Here is a 24,274-nt window from a genome sequence, read left to right as displayed (position 1 = left end):
TCTCAACTGGAGGGTAAGAACAGTATTACTGAAAGTGGTAGAGATGATTTGCTTGTGGATCAGCTTGGAAATAAACATGTACTGTACGTGGAATCACTCATATGAAAAAAGAAATTGTTGAATTAGTTGCATCACATCCAAAACTGTTCTGCAGGATTCATTGTATTTAATGTCTTAAAGCTTAATACAAACATTACTTGCAAGAGATTATGACAAATCAGTGTTAACCTTTCTGCTGCCTCAGGCTTGATGATTATAATGATTTAATGTACTGCTGACAATCATTAAGAAGACATTACAGACTGCAGAAACTGCATCTTCTTTATCGGTTCTATCACTTCTCTTTGGGAGCTTAAGACCCCCCTTCTCTTCGCCCATCTTGAGGATTAGCATCTGCTGTTTCTATAGCAACAGCCTTCAATTAAGAGACTGCAAGGACCTCGCTGTTACTGCCAGCAAGGTGCTAATTGATACTGGATTTCACGTGGGGAGGGGTGGGGAGTTGAGATGAGAATTGGAACTTGTGTGTGTGTATGAGTGCATGTATGTGTGTATGTGTTGGAGGGTGGAGGGTGGGCACTCACTGACAACTTCAGGATGTTATTAGCATTGGGACCCTGTTTTTCTCACACACACAGACACGTGTGTGTATATACGTTTGCATATACTAATTATTGTAATTTTGACTGGATTTGATTTGTTAACAGCTGATGAGGAGAGAGAGTCTTTATCCTTACAGACATTAGTGCATATGCAATAGTGCAGGCTTCATTAAAGCTGCATACAATCTGTCCATGTGTGTTTATGTGTGTATGTGTGTGTGTCACTGGCATTTGCTGCTGTAAATCTTGCACCCTTAGGTGAAGTTGTGTACCATGATGAAGCATGATGGGGGTGCAGACGGAAGTTTGTATGATTCAACCTTCATGTTTTTTTAATGTGAACAGAAATTACTGTATCAAAACCTATATGCATTTGGACACGTGAGGACACTTTTTCCATTTTTTTCCTGCATGTTGGCCATTGGGCCTGTCTGCCCTTGTGCCTGTCTGTCCATTTTTCAGTCAGTCTGTCTTTTTCACTGCAACAATCTGCAGGTCATGACACGGAAGATATACAAATAATGAGGGGCCACAGTGACTCATATGGTATATTTTATATTTTAGGTGCTGCAAAATCGGCTCCAACATTAGCGCTCTGAATTGTCATGAGCAGACTGTGCAGACATTGCATAGCTGACTTTTGGTGTGAAAATAAATTAGCACAAAATGTTCCACAAAGCAAAAATTATTCAGACGCCACAGAGAAAATGGTGCATATCATGTGACATGGTAACAAACATGAAATACTGTGAAAATGGCACCTACAGTAAAGCACCATTTGCACAGAAAGCAGTGTGCTCTCCAGCTGACCTCGCAAAATGAGCAGAGCTCAACAAATGCATGATGTAAATCTCCTATTGCTTTTGCCTTGCAGCAGAATAACAGCATACTGGTTCAATTAAAACGAAGGACAAGAACTGATTATGGAGAATAGAGAAAGCAGAGTGGCAATACTGCAGGTAAAGTAGGCAAAACTAAATTTAAACTGTTGAGAACATTTCCTATTTTTAAAGAGGTCAGAGTCATATTCTAGCCCCTGTCAAATTTGTTTGTTTTCTCATTACTTAACTTTATACATTTTTTTTTCTCTGTAATGATTTGGCTCCTTGCAAAGCATGAAAATAGAACAGAGGGGAATTGCACTTTTATCATCTCGAGATTGCTGTTTGTTGTACCTACAAATTCATGTCTATATTTAGAGTGACATGTTTGCCAGAGGCTTTAATGTGGCAGGAGTTCAAAATCCATTTCTCCATATTGCAGTATTTTCAGTTTATCTTACTTTTGAACTTTTATTTTTAGGTGCTGATTTGTTTTGTTCTGGCTTTAGATATTGCTGTCAGACAACATTTAACACTGCAGGAGGTTATTTCTTCAGTTGTTCTGAATCTTTAGAGACTTCGGAGAACATGAGGTTTTAAGTTGTATTTCAGCATTATAATGAATTTATCGGTCAATAATTGAGGGCCACATTCTTCATGTAATATAGATGTGTTTTATTAGAAATAAGTCACATTCATTTTGTGCTGTGAAAACTGTACATTTACAGAAGGTAAAACAGAACATAAAAAACTAAGTAGTGACAAGAAAATACAAATGGGTATTCAATACAAGTAACTCGAGGTATGAATCGGGCCGGACAGGGGAATTCAAAGGGAAAGGGGAATTGGCTGGTAGTACATACTGCTGAGTTACTGACAAGGTTATCAAAAACACACTGTTACAGAAGACATGAGGTTCAATTACTCAACGCTAATGAGCGGAGAGTAATAACAAATATCCTGAAGCACAGTTTAGAGATATTCATAGATATTCATTCATCCTATATAATGTTTGCTTTATAGAAGTACAGTTATCTACCTGTCACAGCTCCAAATATGGAGTCTTGTGCTAACAAATCTCTAGCGAATAAATTCCTTGAATTACTAATACAGATTTGTTATACAATATTCTCATAAAGCATCTATATGCTCTGTAAATATGATCAAGATGGTATAAAAGTTTTGAAACATTGGTAAGAAAAAACTCTGCCTAAATCATAATATCAGTGTTGCTTGAGCATCAAGCGCCCATCATATTGCACTATTTCACACTGATGGCTGAAAACACAAATGTGTTGAAGTCTTGAGGACCTGACGCTGAGCTGGAAGTCATATCAGCGCCAGGAGCCTCTGCTCGGTCCAAGAGTCCTGCAAGGCTGAGAAACAAAAGGGCGATGATGAAAGGTCTCCTGACCCCTTGAATCCATATGTACGACATGGAAGAGCCTGCATCTTGTGCCAGCTGAGAGGGGTACGTGTCCCCCTCACCTCCTCACATTTCCACCCAGCGTTTCCCAGAGTGCACTGCTCTTCCTGTGTGAGAGTCTGTGTTCATTCTGGTGCTGGTGTTTTGGTATCAAAGCAGAATGCTGGAGAAACCAGGGCAAAATCTAACCACTACCTCCATCACCACTCAGTATGTTAGTCCCGATGCAGTCCATGTGAGCTCAGAGCACATTAAAGATGCACTGAATCTTTTTTTTTTTTTTTTGAGCCTAATGTTGAATGTCACAGAACAAAAACAATAAAACTTGTTCCTGACCATCATGAGGGGAATGAAAAATCAAAATATAGGTTATGACAATAACAATAATAATCATAATACTGACAAATAATTATTGAAATAATTATAACCATGGTGGTAACAACAATGAGGAGCACAGCATCAGCATAAATAAGACTGTGCTCCAGTAGAGTAGTTATTTTTTCAGTACACAGAGTCTCATGGAAGAGTCTCGTTTTCAGTTCTGTTTAAGCAGTTCCAGATATGAAGCAGTACAAATAAACACACAAACTGAGAAACTAAAATAAAATAACTCACAACACAAAATCAAAATGTGTGTGCCCATCTACCAAAGTGCAGAGTGTTGGACTCCAAGCATGAAACTTGTCCCTTATGCTCTCGTGCCTTGTCCTATTTTGGAAGGTAACTTGGCTGGTAGAGAAGCAGCCATGAGTTCCGGTTGTTCCTCCCAAGAAGCAGGGAGGACACACCGTTTTAATATTATTTCATATTTCTCCAAAGTTGAGTTGAAGGAAAAAAGAAGCACAGACATGTCAACCACATCTTCTGAACCCAGGCTGAAGGGTTCAGGAAACTCCCAGTGAAGCATTAATGGAACCACAACCAGTCCTGGTCCATGGAAACCAGTGCTCCACTAAACCCATTCCCTTCATAGCACTCTGACACGAGATGCTTTAAGTCCACACAGAGAAGCTACATTAAACATCCCATCACCTCCACTCTTCCACCCCTCCTTCTCTCCCTTCCTTCCTGCTCTGGCTGAAGGTTTGAAGACATTGATTCTGGGACCTACTTTCTCACTTTCTCCCTTTCTTGGTTTCCACTATTCTATCCATATAGGATCACATTCCCAAACCAAAAAGGTGACCGAGGTGAAATCAGGTGGCTTCGCTAGCCCCCCTCCTCCCCCTCAGACCTCTGTCTGCAGGTCAATGATGTCCTGCCCCACTAGAGGGATGGTGGTGCTAGTTTTCTCCCAATCCACAGAGTGCAGCTCCAGAGGCGAGGCAGCTAGGGGCTCCAGGTCTTTGCGCACCCACGCAGGAGGCGACTGCGGTATTCCCCGGACTCCCTCCCACTGCCTCTCCATTGGACCCTGCTGTTTGTCCTGTTGAAACACAAAGAGGAGCCACTTTAGCAATGGTGTCACTCATCGGCCCTGAGCAATTCCTGATTTAATCAAAATGAAATAGGCTTCATTACATCAAAAGTGATTTTATGATAATGAAAGTCATTTGGTCATTTGGGGAAATTATTCCTCCTTGAGGCAAGTGTAATATCTGATGGTGTGTCTCATCTATAGGCAGTAAATTTGAGATTTGTGTGAGGTTGTATATAAACACTCACGCTGTGGTTCGTTTTGTCACTTCCTCCTGAGGACACACTCCATCTCACAGACTGTAAGAAGGAAGAAAATACATCCTTATTCAAATGACCTCAAGGTAATGACAACCATAGTTCAATACACAAATCACTGGTTGTTTTATAAGGTCATTTTTACCCCAAAGAATTATTTTTTTTTGCCTCTGATGGATTTTTCTTTTGTAACTATTTGTCCACATTGTTCTCCATTTCCTGGAAATTAATGTCAATGGAAATGGAAAACAAGTATATTATCATGATGTTACCTTGCTGTCAGAAGCAGGTGACTCTCTGTCCTTCTCAGCATGATGTAGCTTCCTGTTTAGGTCCTGGAACATGTTCTGGTGGCGTTTCTTTGTGTGCATTATTTTCTACAGGAAGCAAAGAAAAAATAATTTACTCTCAAAATCCATACAAGGTATTTTACATTTCATATACATTACATGTCATTTATAATCTTTACACTAAACAGTATCCAAACAATATTTACCTCAAAGTCCAACTCAGCATAACGGGATTTCTGTCTCTGCATAGAAAAGATTGACAAAGAAAGTTGGTTTAGTTTCAGATAAATATTAGAAATACAGCACAGGATTTCACAAAGCAACTCTTCTGCAAGAGGTCTATTTACTCCATATATCTTACCTCCAAGGAACTCATGGACAGTGTGGAGATGGTCTCACTCTTGGACATCATGGAGTTCATGGACTCAAAGGTGTTCTCCAGGCTGCTGTGGGTGATGTGAGACTCACTAGACATGTTGTGGATGTTCTGGATGGGTGAGTCTCTCTCTGAATACGACACGCTGACCTGGTCGGGGGGGATCGACTTGATCCCAAAGGCAGCCTGGGGCTCAGCAAAGGGCCCACCGAGGTGCATCAGTCTGGCCTGTGGGAGCTGCTCCACGCTGATGTTGTATTTTGTAGGGTCATCTTTGGGCTTAGACCTCAGAGTGGAGGTAGTGTTGGGCATGAGGACGTAGCCGCTGCCGTCAGAGAGGCTGCCCTCGGCCTGAGCACGAACAAGATCAGCATCCAGCTGCTTGAAGAGCTCCCCCTCGCAGACGTACACAGGTTTCCCGCAGGATGGGTCAACTCCTCCCGCCAGACGGCTCTTCTCTCTCTTCAGGGTGAGGGTGTGGCTGGAATATTCAGGAACTGCCTGCATGTGGCTCTTACTGGGGTTGGATGGCAGTGTGTGGAAGTTGGAGCCCATGGGAAGGGGCAGCTGAGGAGGAGGCATCTTCTCCTCAGAGGAGCTCTTCATTCCTTTTAAGAAAAATTGGTAAGCGTTAAAGAATAATTAGGGAACCATGCCACGTCTGAAGTTTTGGTTCAGTGAACGTGTTCTCTTTTTATGCATGATCAGTTGTTTTAAGTGCAAAGCTCACAGAAATTGAAATGCAAATGGAAAAATGGTTAAGGGCACGAAAAAGTTGATGCAAAAGGGGCTTACCTTGTCTGCTCGAATCTCCATCCTTTTCGTTATCAGACTGCTGATAAAAGAATAAAAGATGTTCTATCAGTGCTTAATGTATGCACATATCCATTTAGGGGTAAAATGCAAGAGGCACTCAAGACATTAAAAAGGCAAAAAGCCAAGAAATTTACCATAAGCTGGGTGTGGCCATTGTGAAGGGAACTGCCAGAGTCTCCATTGCCATCGTCCTTGCGGTCAACTACTCTGCACTTTACAGCCTCTTGAACCTAAGGGAAGGAGTGGTAAAAAGATTAGGACATTCTGTTTGAAATACAGCTCATGTAACCTCATAAAGACAAACAATAAACAAAAGAAGCAACTTTCCTTTTTGACTTAATTGCCAACATTTTATCTCATCTAAATGATTTTCTTACCTCTCTACGCAGGATACAGTGAACCATGACAATGATGAAACCCTCCAGTGAGTCGAACACGGCGAAGAGGATCTGGAAGAGGGCTGAGCGGCGGTCGGTGATGGCCAGGACGGCAGACATCCAGGTGAGGGCCAAAAGAGGCAAAACCACGCAGGAGCTCCACAGTGATGCTCTGCAGGGTGAGAAACAACAGATTAGACACAACAGGCACATACAGGCTGCACTGGACTGTTCTAATCTCTCCACTTGTTTGATTGTGAGCCTTGATATCAAAGCACATCATCAATATACCTGTAATGGGATTGATGAAGGCGATAAGCGCAATGCTCTGGTGTACAGAGAAGATCAATAAGACCTACCCAGCTCTCTCCTTCAGCTTCACGTCAGTGATGCCGTCCTTGGACACCAGCTTGTTGAAGACCAGAATACCAATGACCATATTCACCTGTTTACAAGAAAAAAAAAAACCTTGATGAGACAATGTAATAATGGGTGATGCATTTACAAATAGGCCATGTATTGTGGTGAATTGGGAAGTCAAAGTCAGAATACACACCAAAACAACAGCTGCAGCAGGGCCAACAAAGGAGTAGAGGAGTCCGCCCTCAAGGGACAGCCAGCAGCTAGAAAAGAGAAGACGGAAGAATATTAATGCTTGAGCTAAGTGAAGAGTTCTTCAGGATAAATGCGGAGAAAATAGAAGGTATAAAAATGGCAGGTTGAGACTAGACTTACTAGTTGACAGTGCCGTAGCCCTTAGCTTTTGTGAAACCCACTGACACTGCCACCACCAGTGCAGGAAGGCCTGCAATATAGAAAATGCACAAAAAGAGTTAGAGCATAAAAGGATTTAAAAGAAGTTATGGAGAAAAGCGATGCAACAGAGGAGGGGGAAAAAAAGAAAAGAAGAGATGAGCCCAAAGACAGGTGCTCTTACCCCAGCCAAGGCACAAGAAGCGCTTGCGGATGATGCGGTTGCGCAGACGACCAGTGACAGCCATGTAGGACTGCCAAGCTTCTGTCAGCACCCAGCAGAAAGAGGAGAGGAAAAAGAAGTGCAGGAAAGCAGCTACGAGAGTGCACACCACCTGTGGGAGCCCAGGAGGAAGGAAGGAGAGACAGGGAGGAAAGATGAGAAATCTGTGTCAGTGGCGCTGCTACGTCCAAAGTCCCCAAAGCAGTGAGTTCCAAAGAGGCTTAAAAGAGAAGTTAGGATAGGCTAAAAGAGTGCCTTACCTTGTTGCGAGCCTGAGTTTGTCCGACAAGAATGAGGGCATTGGAGCATATAATGGAGAGGCAGAAGTTGATGAGGATAACGGAGCGCTCGGAGCGGATGTACCTGGAATTTTTGAAAAGGGAGAAGGAACAAATGCATTTAGGGGAGAAGTAGGTAGAAGAGAGTGAAACCAGAGCATACAGCATTTGCAGATAGAGGCTGACATGGGTAGACTGTGCTCAGAGGGTTACTTACTTCCACACGGAGACGTAGATGATGATGAGGAGCAGCAGGGTGAGAGAGGAGACCCCACAGCCAACGATGAGAGTCACGGACGGGAGCAGTGCCTTGTCCATGATCTACAGAGAGGAGACAAGACCAAACATGCCTCTTAGAGATGATTACAAACACACATACGCATTCATGCAGAGAGGAAACCAGCACTGAGATCCACACACTCACATATACACATGCACGCACTGGCGAAGCCACTGGGTGTGTGCTATCTGGAATAGCAGACAGCTCCCTGTAGGCAAACAGTTGAATGGCACAATCAGGCCACGGCTGAGGCAAGGTGACCCCAAGGTGAACGTGTCAGAAAGATGGAGCGGCAAACTAAACAAATGGTCAGGGTCACTGCGTTTCTCCATCGAGCTTTTGAGTCAGCAAATGAGGCGAGGAGGATACTGCACATATATCTCTCTCCACTAAGCGAGGAGGGGGGTTGTTCAAGTCCCAGGGGCAGTTTAGGGGGGTTGCTGTATTCAGTCATTAGTCTGAGCGGCTACAGCAACCTTCTAATCACTGACAGATATCTGAGCTCTTCTTTTTCTCTCCGCCTTTGATGTATTTTCTCACTATGTTGGTGTTTTTGGGCTAGATAGCAGCTCTTTGCCCATCCCTGCAGGAGTGAACAGGCGGACCATTATCACCTGCGCATTAATCTGCCACCACCTGCCCTTCTGATCTCTGACAGCAGCTTAGCGGCTGCCACTGCCAGCGCCGGTGACCATCCCGTGTTTCAAACTGCGCTGGCACCGAACCTCTGGTGCAGAAAACAGAGAGAGAGTGATTGTCTTTTGCCTGTCTTCCTTGCTGCTCAGTCACCTGGAGGGCTGGCGGGTCACCGCTGCACACACAAATCTCAGCTCCTTGAGGCTTCACAAAGCCCTCGCTGCTTGGCTAACACACCTACAAACCCCCAGCAGCTAATTGTGCGGTTTCACTGCATCCATAATCTTTGTCTGTCTCACACCTACTTTAGTGGCTTTAATAAGGTTTTGAGTTAATCTAACACCTCTGATCAACTTGTCATCACCATAAAGCACGTGAGGGAGATATAAAATTGTTTGGGCTATAGATGAAGAAGTCCTCATCAGCAAATGGAGTGATTATATTTTTGATAATGAGTTCAGAGAGAAACAGGCGAGAAACAGCTAACTGGCTCCAAAAGGTGAGTGAGAAAATGTCCTGGAATATAATAAATCAGCAGGTATCAAATTAGCGCAGATAGAGGGGAAAGAAATAGACACCGCTTTGGCCTTCATTTGATTTATGATGGCCATAAATTCTTATAGTGCAAGCGTATGTGAAGCATGGCTTCTAATACTTGTACCGCTGTTGATAGTGTCTCAGAATTTAAATGGTTCAACACTGAGCCTTAAAGGATTGTTCCTCTCCATCTCAATATGTGCTCCACATAGACTCGACTGATATCAAAGCACAGCTGGTGAAGGCCGGCCTACGGCAGCCAAAGACTAATTTAGTGTGGCAAATTTGTTTCAAAAATCTATCCAACTACATCAGAAGCGCCCCAAAACAGATGGTAGATAGCAGAGTGGTGAGCTGTCTTTTCGCTCTAGCCTTTACCATATCTGGGGGAAGAAAAAAAAAAAACATAACATGGGCGATACAGTATGTTCTGTTCCCTCTCTTCCCAATCTCTATATCTGGGTTGACGCTTGCACTATGGGCCTCTGAGTGAAATCCAGACAGCCAGTTTGGCCTAAATATGAAGCATGTCTTCTGCCTGTCCTTGACTGAATCACATGTTCTAATTTTGGACAAGTCTGAAGCAGGTAAAGGAAGAATAATGTGCAGAGAAACCCTTTGCCGTTAAAATTTTCTTTCTTTTCTTTTCTTTTTTAAAAAAAATGATTACCCCAGTGGTCAAGGGCATCTGCTGTACTATGTGAGCTGTTCCCACTGGACCATCATGTTTCTAACACACATGATGCTACAGGACTATTGAACCCAGACTATATTGAATGAGAGCTAACACTCTGCAGTATCTGGCTGTTTTTCACATCTCCTCATTCCTTTGTCTCTGCATCTCGCTTCTCACTGGTCTTCCTCATGTGGCTCGCAGGAAGATGTTATTGAAAATGTCCACGGCACACATCAAAGGAAGGATGGAGAGGCGGGCAGGGGGAGAGAGGAGGCACCATCAATGCATGACCAGACGTCTGTCTCTCATTGGTCCGCCTCTCTGGCATTTTCAGACTTACTGCCGTGGCCGAAGAGGAAGGAGGAGGAAGAAGGGATAATCGAGAATTCAGAGATATTGCCTGACGGAATGATTGGCGCAACTGCCATTTTTTAACTGTAGCGGGAGGTTGAAAGGAGGGTGTGTGTGCAGCCTATAACAAATATAGGAGGTGCTGTTCAGACTGGCAACAACAAGACAAATCAAATCTGGGGTGTAACTGAACTGAACTGAATTGAATTGAATGTAAACAACAGGTTAGAGGGAGAGAAAAAGATTAGACTGAATTGGTTTAGCAGCAGAAAAACGCTGCAGTCCAAATTCATAAGCTGTTCCTCCACTGGCTTAAACTCAATAAAGGAGGAAATTAACCAAATGTGCACTGAAAATATACATTTCCTCAAACTGATAGACATCTGTTGATTGCTGTTTGTGTGCAGCTGCAGTCAGAAGCACAGTGGAGATGGACAGACCATTTCCTCTGTCCTGGGGGGCTGTTCAGAGGAGCAAGGAGGGGGGTTAGGGGGCTGTGTGTGTGCGTGTTTTTTTTTTCCCCCAGCATCTCAGTTATCAAAAATCACACAGGCCGAGTTTGCCTGCAGAAGCCGTTACCACGGCAACTGGAGAGCGAGCAGCTTTAGAGGCAACACAGTCTACAGGGGAAAATTACACACTGTCTTTCCGCATGAAATACAACAATGTCTAATGAGAGACTTCGGTAATAAAAGCATCCGATGCGCACAAGTCTATCTGCACTAACTCTGTATAAACACGCGTAATTCAAAATTCTGCGTAATCGCAAATTAAATCCAAAGTCTGATTACACAATTATCAGAAAGTCATTTTGAGCGATTGAATTTAATAATTTGGGATCAATGTTTCTAAATTTTCATGCAAACAACCACGTCAGATGTTTGTCGTAGCTGCAATAGGCAAATATTATTTTGCCAATTATGCAGCTCATTGCAAGCAAATAAGCATCAAATAGACGCGCTCCTGCAAAATCGACGACTCAATATACATATCGTAATGCTTTCATTTTAAATCCTAAATGCAAATTCCTGCATAGCAACATGTTGCTCGGTTATTTTCACTCCATAAAAAAACAGCCAGGGTGTAATTCTCCGATCAGCGGCACCTGCACAGAGACAAAGAGGCTCTGGCAGGCAGCGCTACAGCAAACCGCTCGAAAACAACAAGTACTATACGTTCACACTGCACCGCATTCTCACACGCACGCATAAACACGCACTGCACGAAACATTTAAGATGTATGGTGGCGAAAAACACAAGCTCACATTTGTGAAGAGACAGAAGACTTACCGAGTCCAAGTTGATGCGCGCTAAAATGGCGAAGGTGGAGGGGCTGTCACACACGCATTTGGTTCTGAATGAATGAACGGGGACCGATCTGCAGCTCCGAGCAGACCAAGACCCAAGCAGAGAGGAACTGCACAGGGAAGGAGAGGGGAAGGCAACGACGGGTTAGGAGAGGAGAGATCTGACAAATCTCTGATGTGAATGTCACATAGTGGATTTTTATATTATATATATCTTATGAAAAAATTTTTTTTAAAAAAAAGTCTACTTATGATAGGTCTATCTTATTTGAATTTTAAATATCCCAAATACATAGAATGACATAGTTTTACATTTTACATAACAGATACTGATACATTAGTTAGTTTGTGAGAACAATAAATATTATTTTATATAACCTGAGGTGCTCAGGTCCTGCATCTCAAGAAGCTTTGATGATGGCTTTCACATTTATGTGATTAATAGCCATCTGTGCCATCATGATAGGCCTTCATAAATCTAATTATTAGCATAATATGTATCATTTCTTGTTATGGTTAATCTTTCCTCAGTAGACATGAGACACATGGACAGTCCACTGGGGAGAAAGGACAATGTGTTCCCTCTTTTGAAAGAGGAGGGGAATGTGAAGACAATCTGAATTACCCCCCCCCCTCCATTGTAAGGAAATCTGCACTACATTTGATTTTTGTTTTGATCAAATTAAAGCTTTTTTTCCCACTTAATGTATGTGCAATATTTGTTTCTATTCAGACAAAAAAAGAGAAATTATCATTAGACGCAGGATGTAAAATCAATAATGAGTGCTTCATTAAGGCCATTTTTCAAATGAGATGCACTTAAAAAACTGTCCAGTTTCAACTGAACTTCTACAAATAACTGAATCTGAAGTATTATGCTCAGCTCTTCTTCTGAGGCTTAAGTCAAACAAATAAAGGTCTGCCTTTGTGGGTAGATGCCAGAGCAGATGCCAGAGAGCACAGAGGAAGTTAATGAGCAGCACCTTCAGGCTCTCACTGACTGGTGAATACAAAGGGGCATCATAGCCAGCAGGTCCAGTCTGGTACAGTGTGTCATGGGTGGACGGACATGGGGGAAAATCGTCATGGCAGTTAACTGAAATGGCATCTAAACAGTCTTGGCTGCACAGTTTAATGCGTGCAGTGTTCAGGTTGCCATATCATGCAGATTGTGTGGTGAAGTGTGATGCAAAGTAGGCCTAAAAAAGTGGCATGTGTGGCCCTTTTACTTGTTTCCTATATTTTGTTTTCATGTCACAAAAAACTGCAGATCATTGACCACTTCCTGTGATCTCAAACAAATGCAGCTCTGCAAACAAGCACTGACCCTGAACTCTGCCATCAGCCAGAGCTTCCTCCTCTGCCATTTGCACTGTCTCTATCTTGCCATTAATCACATCCGCTGTCAAAAATGAATCTAATTTGACTAGAGGCACAATGCCCTCCCTCTGAAAGTATATGAGTTAATTACATTTTCTCCTTCGATTCATTTTTGCTTTTGCTTATGCTTTGACTCTGGGTTGTTGTAGTTTATGTGAGGGGGTTGTCTGGATGTAGGTGCATTTTCATCTCTTATCTGTCCTCCACAAGTGTACAAATCTATCTAAATGCAAATGGTCCACCTGTGTATTCTTTAGGAGGGCAGAGTGGGCCTGGGGCTGATTGATCCAGGCCAGGCCACCAGGAGCTCCTTTCATAAGTCATTCAAATGCATGTACACATCTTGAAAAAGTCCCAAGCGTCATCGCTATTAGCTGTGGCAGTGACACATGAACATGACAGAGAGGCGAGGGAAGGAGAGCTGCCATTGTCTTTAGATTGACACTCTATTGTGTGACCTGTAGGGATGCTGCAATGCATTTACTCACTGAAGTATGTAATGAGTGTCACTCAGCTAGAATCACTGTGGATCATTGCGGTTGTCATTTCTTAAGTCTGTGTGTCATGCAGTAAGTATGTCAGACAGTTGAGCCTGGGCCTGGTGCTTCTAGCTGTTGAGAGATGTGCCAAAATGTTGTGGAATTGCTTTGTTCTCCTTGTCAGAAATGACTGACAAGAAAAATGGCTGAAATATTATTGATCTCTCGCTGGCTGAGTGTCGGACTAAGGGGGGGTTGAATATTTATATGCTATGACGGATGCATGTTTGAAAGGACAATAACAAGCCCCAGATCTGATGACGAGGCCACCAATGATAGAAAAGAGACGTGAGTCATGGTAAGATGCACATTTGAGGAGAAAAACAATTGTGGTCAACACTTACGTTTCGCTGTCGTCCCATGAGAGGCATGTCTCATTCATGGTGCCCTGCAAAGGAGAGGCAGATGGAGAAGTCAGTGTGAGGAATCTCTGCAGAAAAGGGAAATGAGTAGGTTGGGACACCGTACTATAAACGTGTGAGATGCAACAGCTTGCTGCCAGCCACCTGCCCACATTTCTCGCCACCCTCCCCCGTAATACATGTACGAAACTAAAAACAGCTTCTTATCAGCTGCAGAGACTAATTACTGCGCATGATTTCTCATCATCATCAGCTGACCGTTTGGTTATGCTGTGATCTTTGCCAGGTTTCAACTGACCACAAGTGTACGTAAAAGTCAGACAGTCACTGCCAAATGTCACCAAAATGTCAGGCTCTGTGCTCTGCTGTGAGCAAACACCCAGAGGGGGGCTGATATCGTTCGTAAGGCTCCATTAGATTGGGTAACCATTAGGGACTTACATTGTGGAGGTGGGGGAACTCGATCTCAACGGGGGATGACAGCAGAGTCGTTGTGGGGTTGACGATCACTGACACCACCTTGGAGTTGATCAGGGTGGTGTTACTGTGAAAAAGAAAAAATCTGACAGTGAGTGTGTGGTGCAAATGATAGAGCAGAATGAATGTAGTCAAGGTTTGATGTGAGGTATCTGTAAGGCTTTATATTAAAAGATGAGGCAATAAATGCCTGAGAAAATATAGAAGCAGTGAGTCTTTCAGCAAGGGGTGCCATCTTGTGACTACAAAATGTATTTCATGGAAGGCCAGTTTCATAACCATAAAAGAAGAAAAATTGCATTACCTCTGGAAGGACAGAAGAGAAGCAAGGTTTCTGTAGAGGACGATGCCAGTCACAAAAGCATCATTGCCATCTGGAAAGAGCCAAAATCCTGCTTAGACTCAAATTCATAAGACGGAACATCAATTGATCTCCAAAAAGATTTTTGTTTGTTTGATCTTACCAGACTGGTCAATGGACAGAGCCTCACGGGACACTGAGATCTTCTCCTCAGAGGTCCTCACCCAGTCCAACATGCCCCTCCAGCCCTTCACAGGGAAGGTGAAGTTGGAGTTTGTAGTTGTTGGGCGCTTGTGGATGCTCAGCACTAAGATGGACAGAGATTGGCAGACAGAGGCTTTGTTAGTAACTTAGAGCACTTAGTAGTCATCTACTTCTACACAAACGCTGGCAAGGACGTTTTTTTTTTCATGCGTCATGTGTGTCTGACCAGAGTAGTCATTTCCCACTAAATCCTGCGACAATGTCACCTTCGCTGAGCCAAAACAGTCACACAAGTCACAGAGACTGATTCGGAGTGTGAAATTTACAGTTACTCTTACAGTATTTGACAGATTGATAAGTTTGCATAAAAGCCATATTCGGTACGTGTTATGTGAAATATACTTGTGATTAGATGAATGCAATCTTGCGACAGCACAAGTAATATGCTAAAGCTGATGGACTTGACACACTGTCAGAGTGATAACTGATGCATTCTGCTGTTGCTTGTAAGGACCGAGATTCAGAGGCGAGATTGAGATTGATGCACTCTCTGGCTGGAGAAAGGACAAATCATCCTAACTAGACATGAGCAGAGAGCAGCTGGAAATTAAGGCTCACCAAAATTTTCGGTGACTTCATAAACGTCCTGGAAGCCGCTCATTTGCATACCGATCATGTTCACAAAGTCCTCGACAAGGCGGAGGAACTCCTTAATGCTGGAACCCATCTGGATGAAATAAAATAAAAGAAGGAAGGAGAGGTGGAAGAAGAGTCAGAAAAAGAGAAAACAGAACAAAAGGACAGGGGCACATTCATACATTCATCTACTTTCATTGTATTCAACTGACACAACTGGTTTAATTGTGCACTTAGGCAAGGCTACCATTTATTGATTACATGCCCACATCTAGATTTCCTATGGTGGTGTCAGTCCAGCATGTACTTTTGCTTTCAGAGCATTCAGCAGTGGAGTGAAAAAATAAGAAAAAAATAAAACACACTCCTTGCTGCTATGCAACCTCAGAACTTCCTTAAGGCCATAAATGGGCAGGCTGTTGATTCATACTCAGGTTTTTTTGTCCTCTCCCTCTCGCTCAGCAGAAGGGAGGGCTGCTTGACTTGCGTGTCTCTGACGCAGAACTGCAGTGATGTGGGCGCAAGGTGTGTGCTTGAATGCGATGTGCTGTCAGTGTCCCCTTACAACTGCCATCGGTATGTAGGATGGCAATAGAGGCTCACAGATTGCAAAGTGGGTGTAGTGATTCTCCCTGATTCGATATGACTCTTTCTGTCTCTCTCCCTGTCATCTTCAAAAGTGTTTACCTTCTGTACTAGAAGTGGCCTTGGTAATTCACCACCCAGTTTTCAATTTGCGCACAAATATGTGTTTACTCTCTGCAGTGGGAACCTTTTGTTTATCCAACTGTTCTACAACAATCTTTTCTTTCTCAGGGAACTCGATTAGTAGGAACTGTTTCTTCACTCACTTTAGCAGGAACACTGTGAGAGTGCCGTGAAAATGAGGAGGGAATATGTCAACAGGTGGTCAAACTAGACAAAGTCTGGTTTAGTCTGCTGTAAGAATAACTTAGGAACAATTTTTTTTTTAAATTGTGAGTGCTAGATGGTAAGTCAGACTTTAATTTAATGTAATTGCCTAATCTGAGATATTTTTTTGCTCTTGATGTTATACTCTTCTTGGATCCAAAATCCAGTTTTTGGGGGCGTAAAAGTGCATTTAGGAAGGGTAAATCCAAGTTCAATTACCAATTCAATACTCTAATTACCCTAATTTTCATATTCTTCACACTAACATTAAGTCTCTCCCTTGATTTGTCCTGCACACACTCATCTCATCTCAAGAACATTAGCAAAACAGACTTATTTTCTCCCCTTCTCATACATACACCCTCTTATCACGTACCAGCTGTACCTCTTCCCATTTGTCACGATGTTCCTCCTTCAGTAAGTTGCTGATGGTCTGGACGTAGTTCTGCAGATCATTAAAATGGAAGCAGAGGTGTAAGAAGATACCAAATGCAGCATAATTAGGAACTATTTTGGTCAGAGAAGCAAGAGAGAATCTGTTACGTGGTATTATTTTTAAAAATGCACATATGTAACACATTGTCAGGAGTCAAAAAAAAACTGTTCCAGTTGTTAACTAAAACGATTCCCTCTTACCGCGACATCAGCGTTGCTCAATGTCATCCTGGTTCCCTTGTATAGTTCAGTGGTGTTCTTCAGGATTTCCATGATGGCCAAGAGGTCCCCGCTGTACTTGGCCCCTTCATCAGAGGAGAATCTCAGGCGTGAAATCACCTCAGCAACCCCATCCACACTCTGCCCCATCTGAGCTTTGGAGATGTAGTCCCTTGACTATAGAAGAAGAGTCAAGAGGTTAATCTGAATCTCTGACATTTGCTGGTTTGACTATACTACTGTGAAATTAGCCATATGAGAACACAGCATATGAGGCATTTAACATTTTAATTAGGGTGAAATGGGCTTACCAGCATCTGAATGTTCTCATAGTTCTTGGAGACACACTCAAGGAGAGTTGGGTTCTCCCAGGAGGCAAGACCTACAGCGTCCAGAGTGCACCGGCGTCGAATCAGACCTGTTAATGAAAGAAAGTACTTCTAGTTGGAATGATGGACATGACAAACAGTTTAGAATATCCAAGCATATTAGATAAAATGCATCACTGTCTTCACTGTCACTGTACCTGAGGAATCAGCAGGGCAAGCAATGGCAGCCATGTCTCCAGCAGGGGTCCTCTTCCACACAACATCTCCGGTGTTGTGCTCAGGGCAGATCTCGTGGGGCTCTAAAAGGTTACAAGAATAATGTATGATGTGATGACTAATCCTTTTGCTTACTGGGCTGTATTTTATTGAAGCTACCCCTTATCCATCGCTATGTATTGGATTCACTAACCAGGGCATCTCTTCTCATTACAGCGCTTCTGCTCTCCCTTTTCACCGGGGCAAGGTTCTCCACCAAAGAAAGGCCCTTCACAGACTCTCTGTCTCTGCTGAATGCCTCCACCGCAAGTCTTGCTGCAGCTGCTCCATGAGCTCCATGCATGCCAGCGTCCGTCAACTAAAGACAGAATATTTCACACCATGAACTTGGTACTGTGATAGATCTAATTCATATATCTTTCATTTGGACAATGATTCTTGAATCTGGGAATTTAGTTTCTTGTTTTTACCGGGGCATTCTTTCAGGAAGCAGTTGGCTGTCTCTTTCCAGCTGCCGTGGCACTCAGAGCCACCGTAGGATGGCCCGTTGCACTCCCGTGTTCTCTGCATGGTGCCATTGGAACAAGAAGCAGAGCATGCGCTCCAGGCAGACCACTCATTCCAGGATCCGTCCACTAGAGGGAGGCAGAAGAACATATATATACAGACGTTATGGTTGGTGCAAGGACAAAACAAGACAGACCCTGGAGCCACAGGCATGTCAGCATGCTCTCTGTTGCTATTAACATTTCACATGACCTACTTTAGATGACTTTAAGTGAAACAGAAAGTTAGTCGGTTATCTGTCTTTCAAGCATGACTGTATGACTCTCAACCTCTGACATCCGCTGTCCTTAAAACTATTATTAAATTAAATTAAACTATTTTTCATAGTGAAAAGCAGTGCTACTCCAAAAACTGTCACTGTTAGCAAAGGGTATAGACAGATAAACAAGAAAGCATATTGATTGTCACAGGAAAACACTTTTCATATTCCAGATTTAAATTTGGGACTATAACAGCCTTGAAAGATTAAAGTACTTTAGAAAAATCAATCACAATTGCTATTAAATGTTGCCTTGCAAGATGGTAAAACAGATGAAAAAAGCAAATAATCTTAAAAAGTTAGATTGGCCAAACTAAAAAAATTCTATCATGCTAAATGTACTATTAAGGGATGACTCAATTTCCTAAGCCTTTCAATTTCAAATGAAATGTGTAATCATCTCCCAATAATGACTTTGCCTAACAGCCTGTCCAGACACTGGCAGTAATTGAGCTGTGGCGCATAGAGACATCTGCTGATCGTAACATGCAATTGCAACAAAGAAATCACTTTTTAAACTAGAAGCACACACATGTGATAATGATCATGATAATCACTAAACCTGGTGTGGAAAAGGTGGGAAAAAAAAACTTACTGTAAAAATTGTAGCTGTGACTTCAAAATGAGTTAAATCATTTCAGAACACAAGTAGGTGGCAGAATGGGAAAGAACTAAGCTTTTGATATATTGAGTGACCATGAGCACAGTATGAGTCACTGGTGGTTATTATAAGGCCACTGACTAATGCCCACAGAGGCTTTTATTCTCTTGATGCGTCAGATGTAATATCAACTTGCCACTGCAGTTGCTGTTTGTGACGGTGGTGATGCCAATAAGTGGTCTAATTAGCTCTCATATATGAATCAGTTAACCGCAGGGTCAAGTATCATGGCCAGAGTCAGTTGTCATGGATTTGCAAGTATGGTAGTAGATGAATACACTGGCTCATAGAGGAAATAACAATTAGATTTTTTCCCCTTTTATATTATATGTCCACAAATACAAGTCAGCAATGAAAAAAAAGGATTTAAAAATTTAAGATCCCGGACTCACCTGGGCAGACAGCGATGTTGCAGAACTTGGTTTGTCTTGTAGGGCCGCGGCAAGGCTCTCCTCCATTCTGGGGCATCTTGCACGTGCGTGTACGGTCACGATAACCACGGCCACATGTGGATGAGCACAGGCTCCAGGGGGTCCACTCATCCCAAGCACCGTCCACTGCACATGGATAAAAAAAAGGTATATTTAAAATGAAGGAAGTTAGAGTTTGTTTAAAAAAATGTGACTCCACTAGAATCACAACGGAGTGACTTCTGAAGTATTGTGACTTCATTACAGTCACATTTTCTAAACTCTCCACTAGGTGGGGCAGTCCTCCACACAATCCCTTACGCACAGCACTAAACCTACAAACTATTGGGAAAATTTACTTATTGAATTGCAACCTTTTCAACAATCCAAATCTCAGAAATGTCTCTCTTGCTCTCACTGCTTTTCTTTATCTACTTTTCCTTTGTGACTGATGCTGTATAAAGGGAAATCATTAAGGGATAATGGCTTTTTATCTCTTTTGTGTTCTTCAAAAAGGCCACGTGTGGTCCTAACATTTTCTGGATCACCCTCTCTTTTTCTCTTTTCTCTCCCTGTCATGCACACATTAGAGAGGAGGAACCAGGTACTCACCGGGGCAGACGGCTGTGTTGTTGCAGGGCCGGTTCTCACGCAGGGGTCCAGTGCACTGGGTGGTGAAGGAGGAAGTTGCGCAGACGCGGGTACGGCTCTGCCAGCCCTCCCCACAGGTGACTGAACATGCACTCCAGGGGGTCCACTCATCGGTCTTAGCATCTACTGTGTAAAAAACATGAATTTAGAGGGTCAACATGCCAGGCACTAAAGACTCAGAAAGGTTAGGGTTATCTGGTCCAGTCCACCTTTAACTTCTGTGGCTTTTTTTGCAGTAAGTCATGTATTTTTTACATGCATATCTGCAAAAACTGCATTATGTACAAATAGATCATTCCTAACTGCTCCACACAGTGTAAAATGTCCATTTACAAGACCTTTCTATCTCACCTGTTTGGGTTGCAACAATTCCATGATTGGAATCATCAGCATTGTCTCTCTTCAGACCGATGATGGCTCGCAGACCCTGGCTCCTGTTGCGCTCTTTGCCTGAGAGAATTTGAAAATTGCATGATTATTGCACTGAATCTGAGCCACCTGCAGCTGAGTGCTCCCAGATAAATTACTAAATTACATGTGGGCTTACCAATGCAGGGCTGAGGGTTGCAGGCCCGCCCTTCTTCAACTGTTCCCTCGCACACACCGTCCTCGGGCTGGCAGGTTCGGCTCCGCACCTGGACTCCGCCACCACATTCCTGGCTGCAGACAGACCAGCGGCCCCAACCAGCCCAGCCCTCTGCAAGAAAGTCATGAGAAAAGGTACTGAGCAAGGCTGGAAACTGGCATTGCATGAAATTATATTAATCTTGTTAAAACTAGGTTGTGTTTACATCAGATAGCATCAGGCAGACTTTGCACAAAAAGTGTACTGAAGTATGACTCAAAAACCCCTCCCTCTGTAAACTAAATATGTAAGAACAGGAAGTGAGTAATAGTTGTTTTACGTGCAGAGAATGAGCAAGGACGATTCGTTGTGAGCAGAACACAGCACTCAAGTCGATAGATGTTCCATTTGAAATGGTGATTGTTCGCTTTTAACCACTTGGTGTGAACCGTGGCAGAGCGGTGTGTAAGGCCGACAGGCGGGTTGCTATGACGACCAGAAGTGCTGCACTTCGATTTCCGCTGCCAGCTGACTGTGAGGTCTTTGTGCTCTTTTCTGCACCCCCCCCCACCCCGAACCTAAGGCACAAACATGTCCTCTATCTCTCCCCAAACCCCGACTCCTTGCCAAGCATTAAACCAAACATGCCTACCTAAGACAAAATGGAGAGCAGGTGATGTGTGCGGTTCAGGTGTTCTTGCCACTTAGACCTTAAGATGCACCAGCAAATTTCTCTAACACCTTTGATTTACTTCTCATTACTTTGTGGCAGCAGAGTGCACATCCTCCGCCTGTACCCCAACTCCACAGACATGGATCATTACCCTCAGTAGCTCCTAAGACACAAACACTGAGTGATAGCAGGGCTGGAGACAGCCTGCAGAGCTCTGGGATCCTGGAGAACATGACCCCCCCTCCATCAACAGTCTAGCCTGGTGGAGGTCATTACAAAACAACACAATAAACTTAGGGTAACACCTTGGTTTTGTTTGCTTCTTTTGAGTTGAGAAGTTAAGATAAACCTTTTGAACTTTTTGTTTTTCCTTCATCCACATTGTCAAAACTTTACTCTGGAGGTAAATCAAACCAAACCAAACCAAACATGTCACAAACTTACTGATAATCTCAGCATCGCGTCCGTTGTCTCTGGGAACAGGAAGGCATTTCTCAACATAGACGCCACCCCTGTAGCAGCTTCCTGGTTTCCTCTTTGGGGCCTCCCAGCACTGGCAGGGGGTGTTCATGATGCCACAGGGATAATCATGGGTGCTACTGGACAGGCACTTCTCCAACCACTGGCACAGCATCTGGCAGGCGGGCATACTTGGGTTCCTCTTCCCCACAACCAGAAACTCAGCTTTGAAATCACTGACATCATTCTCCTCATCCACAATCTCCAGACCGTTCCTTGGTGCCACTTTGCGGATCTGCAGGAACTGTTTGCTTGACTCCAGGTAGGTGACAGTGGTTGAAGCATCGCACAGCCTGACCACCTCATCGAAGCTCTCCATGCCCAGGTAGGTGCGGGATGTCTCGATGAAGGAGTCAAATTGGAAGGTCCTGACCTGGCGGGGCACGCAGGAGTCAGTGGGCTTGGTAATCTTCATGTAGACTGTGTAACGGCGAGGATCAGGGTTCTGCAGGGTCCAAGAGCATGGTGTGGAGGGCAGGGTGGTCGTAGAGGAGAATACGCCAAAGAAGCGACTCTGTTCCAGGGTGGCACAGGTGGCAGAGGCAGGGCCAGAGGGAGTGCAGGAGGTCAAACCGAAGAAGAGCAGGATGAGGGCCACACAGGGGCCGGTAAGAGCTGACCACGCCATTGGGTCGTCTTAGATCAAGGATGGTGTTGTTCTTGTTTCTGTGATTGCTGGTTTAACCAGGTTGTTTCTTTAATTTCTTTGTTGCAAGTTACTGCACTTGTTTCAGATCTTCTGACTTATCTTCGCAATCCCTCTGAAGAATTGATGGTTTTCTAGGTTTTAGTGCTTCAGACAATCTGTCATGTCTGTATCAGCAAGGGAGCTGCAGAGAAATATGGAACGAAAAAGAGGAAAAAAATCTGTCAGTGTGCTGCAACATCTTAATAATCAGAACAAAACAACAAATATTAGTATGGAGGATAAGAGCTTACTCCAAACGAAATGCATTTTTTTCCACAAAATTCATGAAATGTATTTTAATTGGACCCATTGTCAAACTGATATTTATGCATCAGGGATTTGCCTCTTATCAGTATCATAGTGTTTCAGGGCAGATTCAGTGATCTAAAATGCCCAGTTCTTCGGGACATAATTGCTCTGGCACTGCAATTACAGTCCTTCACAGCAGGCTGGTATCTCCAAGCTCTTGCTCTTTCCTCCCACACACTGAACTGAACCGCGAATCATGTGCGTCAGTCTGACGTCCATAGAAGCATTGCCACTGGCAACCATGGACGCTTATTAGTTCTGTTATTTGTACAATGCACTCCTCTTATTGAGTGGTAAACAACAGAAGTGGTTAGTTTGTGTCCATGGCAAAGTGTGATTACATACCCTGCTGTGGCATCTCAGAAACTGCAATGGGAACATTTCCTGCATTACATACCGGAGCATAAAGCGAAATGAAATATGCTCCTAGAATGACAAACGACAGTCACTCTTGCATATCAATGCAAATGCATGCATGTTAAGGCAGATTCATGCATGCAAACCTGTGACTCACGAAAACCTACTCTAATCATGAATGTTATGCTGCTCTGCAGAGGGGCTGCATGCATTCTAATGAAGCATTCGCAGTATTTTCAATTCGCCTTCCACTCATCTTTTCCCATGTTACGCATCTTGCAAACACGCATCATGCAGACTTCACTCTGCTTTGTCAAAACTCTAACCTGTGCCACTGAATGACTAACTCTGGCTGGAGAAAGAGCACAGAGTCAGTATCTGTACTTGAATGTACCGGCTAAAATAATGGGAGATGCTCCTTGGAGCTCAGACGAGAGGAGGAAACACTGTTGCTCAGCAACATCTTTCACAGGAATTCAGGGCTATTATTCTGCCTTCTCATGTCGTCTGACTTATTCTTTCCTTCGTCACTGATTATTGACAGTAGAATAGACCAAGGACATCATCCTGCTACATGAAAATACGTAAGGTATGATCAGATAACGTCTGCATGAAGGATGCTCAAGGTGTTATTTAAATCTTACCAGTAAAAACCTGTATTTGCTGTATGTGACCGAGGGGTTAATCATAAAGAAGGGGCAGTGCTGCGACACAGCAGCACAATTGATGCCTATAGCGACATTCACTTTGAGAAGCACCTGCACTTTTCAGGCAGAGAACTCATAATTACGTTCCTCACATCCCTTTTCACATCGCTCCCTCCCTCTCTGCCTCCCTCTAACCCTCCCTTTCCTCTCAATGAGCAACACAGCAAAGACCTCTGCTTTGTGTAGGTGGGTGCCTCTCTCCCGCCTCCCAACAACCGGAAGCTCCATGAATGGGCATCTGATGAGACACACAGTGAAAAGAAAGCGGTCCAGCTGTCGTAGGAGAACTCAGAGTCTGTGTTGCTCTTTTTCTACACAGTCTCTCACCCCCCCCCACCCCTTCCCTCCACCCATTCCCTGAACCACCCCATCCCCGAACCCTTCTGTCCCTTTTTCTTGCTTGCAAATTTGCTGTCGTCAACAACATTTCTGCAAAACACGCAGCGTAAAGAGCAGGCTGTTTGTTGTTATGGAG

General features: G+C 43.5%; 1 protein-coding gene across 1 annotated transcript; it reads right to left on the bottom strand.

Annotated features, from left to right (window-relative positions):
• Positions 1–2,116: 2,116 nt before the first annotated feature.
• On the bottom strand, positions 2,117–22,366 carry LOC121191758 (adhesion G protein-coupled receptor B1-like). The gene is made up of 31 exons (XM_041053138.1): positions 21,664–22,366; positions 20,529–20,678; positions 20,333–20,431; positions 19,943–20,107; positions 19,313–19,477; positions 17,904–18,068; positions 17,627–17,791; positions 17,415–17,516; positions 17,200–17,306; positions 16,871–17,065; positions 16,611–16,679; positions 15,305–15,413; positions 14,646–14,789; positions 14,486–14,555; positions 14,146–14,248; positions 13,687–13,730; positions 11,407–11,533; positions 7,854–7,957; positions 7,619–7,721; positions 7,320–7,470; positions 7,118–7,187; positions 6,939–7,005; positions 6,742–6,827; positions 6,383–6,554; positions 6,140–6,235; positions 5,985–6,024; positions 5,175–5,797; positions 5,020–5,055; positions 4,796–4,900; positions 4,515–4,565; positions 2,117–4,275 (listed from the first exon to the last, which is right to left on the bottom strand). The coding sequence occupies exons 1-31, from the start codon at positions 22,364–22,366 to the stop codon at positions 4,078–4,080; spliced, it is 4,584 nt and encodes a 1,527-aa protein (XP_040909072.1). The 3' UTR covers positions 2,117–4,077.
• Positions 22,367–24,274: the final 1,908 nt, after the last annotated feature.

This window comes from Toxotes jaculatrix, chromosome 13 (assembly GCF_017976425.1).
Source record: "Toxotes jaculatrix isolate fToxJac2 chromosome 13, fToxJac2.pri, whole genome shotgun sequence".
In the NCBI taxonomy this organism is placed as follows: domain Eukaryota; kingdom Metazoa; phylum Chordata; class Actinopteri; family Toxotidae; genus Toxotes; species Toxotes jaculatrix.
Note: the sequence above shows the minus strand (reverse complement) of the source record. Positions and strands in the feature narration are given on the sequence as shown.

Bases quoted from the DNA above. Each gene is read 5' to 3' on its own strand.
- LOC121191758 (XM_041053138.1), bottom strand. From the start codon at position 22,366: ATGGCGTGGTCAGCTCTTACCGGCCCCTGTGTGGCCCTCATCCTGCTC. The intron at 16,680-16,870 runs GTAAGAGGGAAT...AATGATCTGCAG, and splicing joins TGAGCAACGCTGATGTCGCG to AACTACGTCCAGACCATCAG. The intron at 6,828-6,938 runs GTGTGTATTCTG...TCTTGTAAACAG, and splicing joins CTGCTGCAGCTGTTGTTTTG to GTGAATATGGTCATTGGTAT.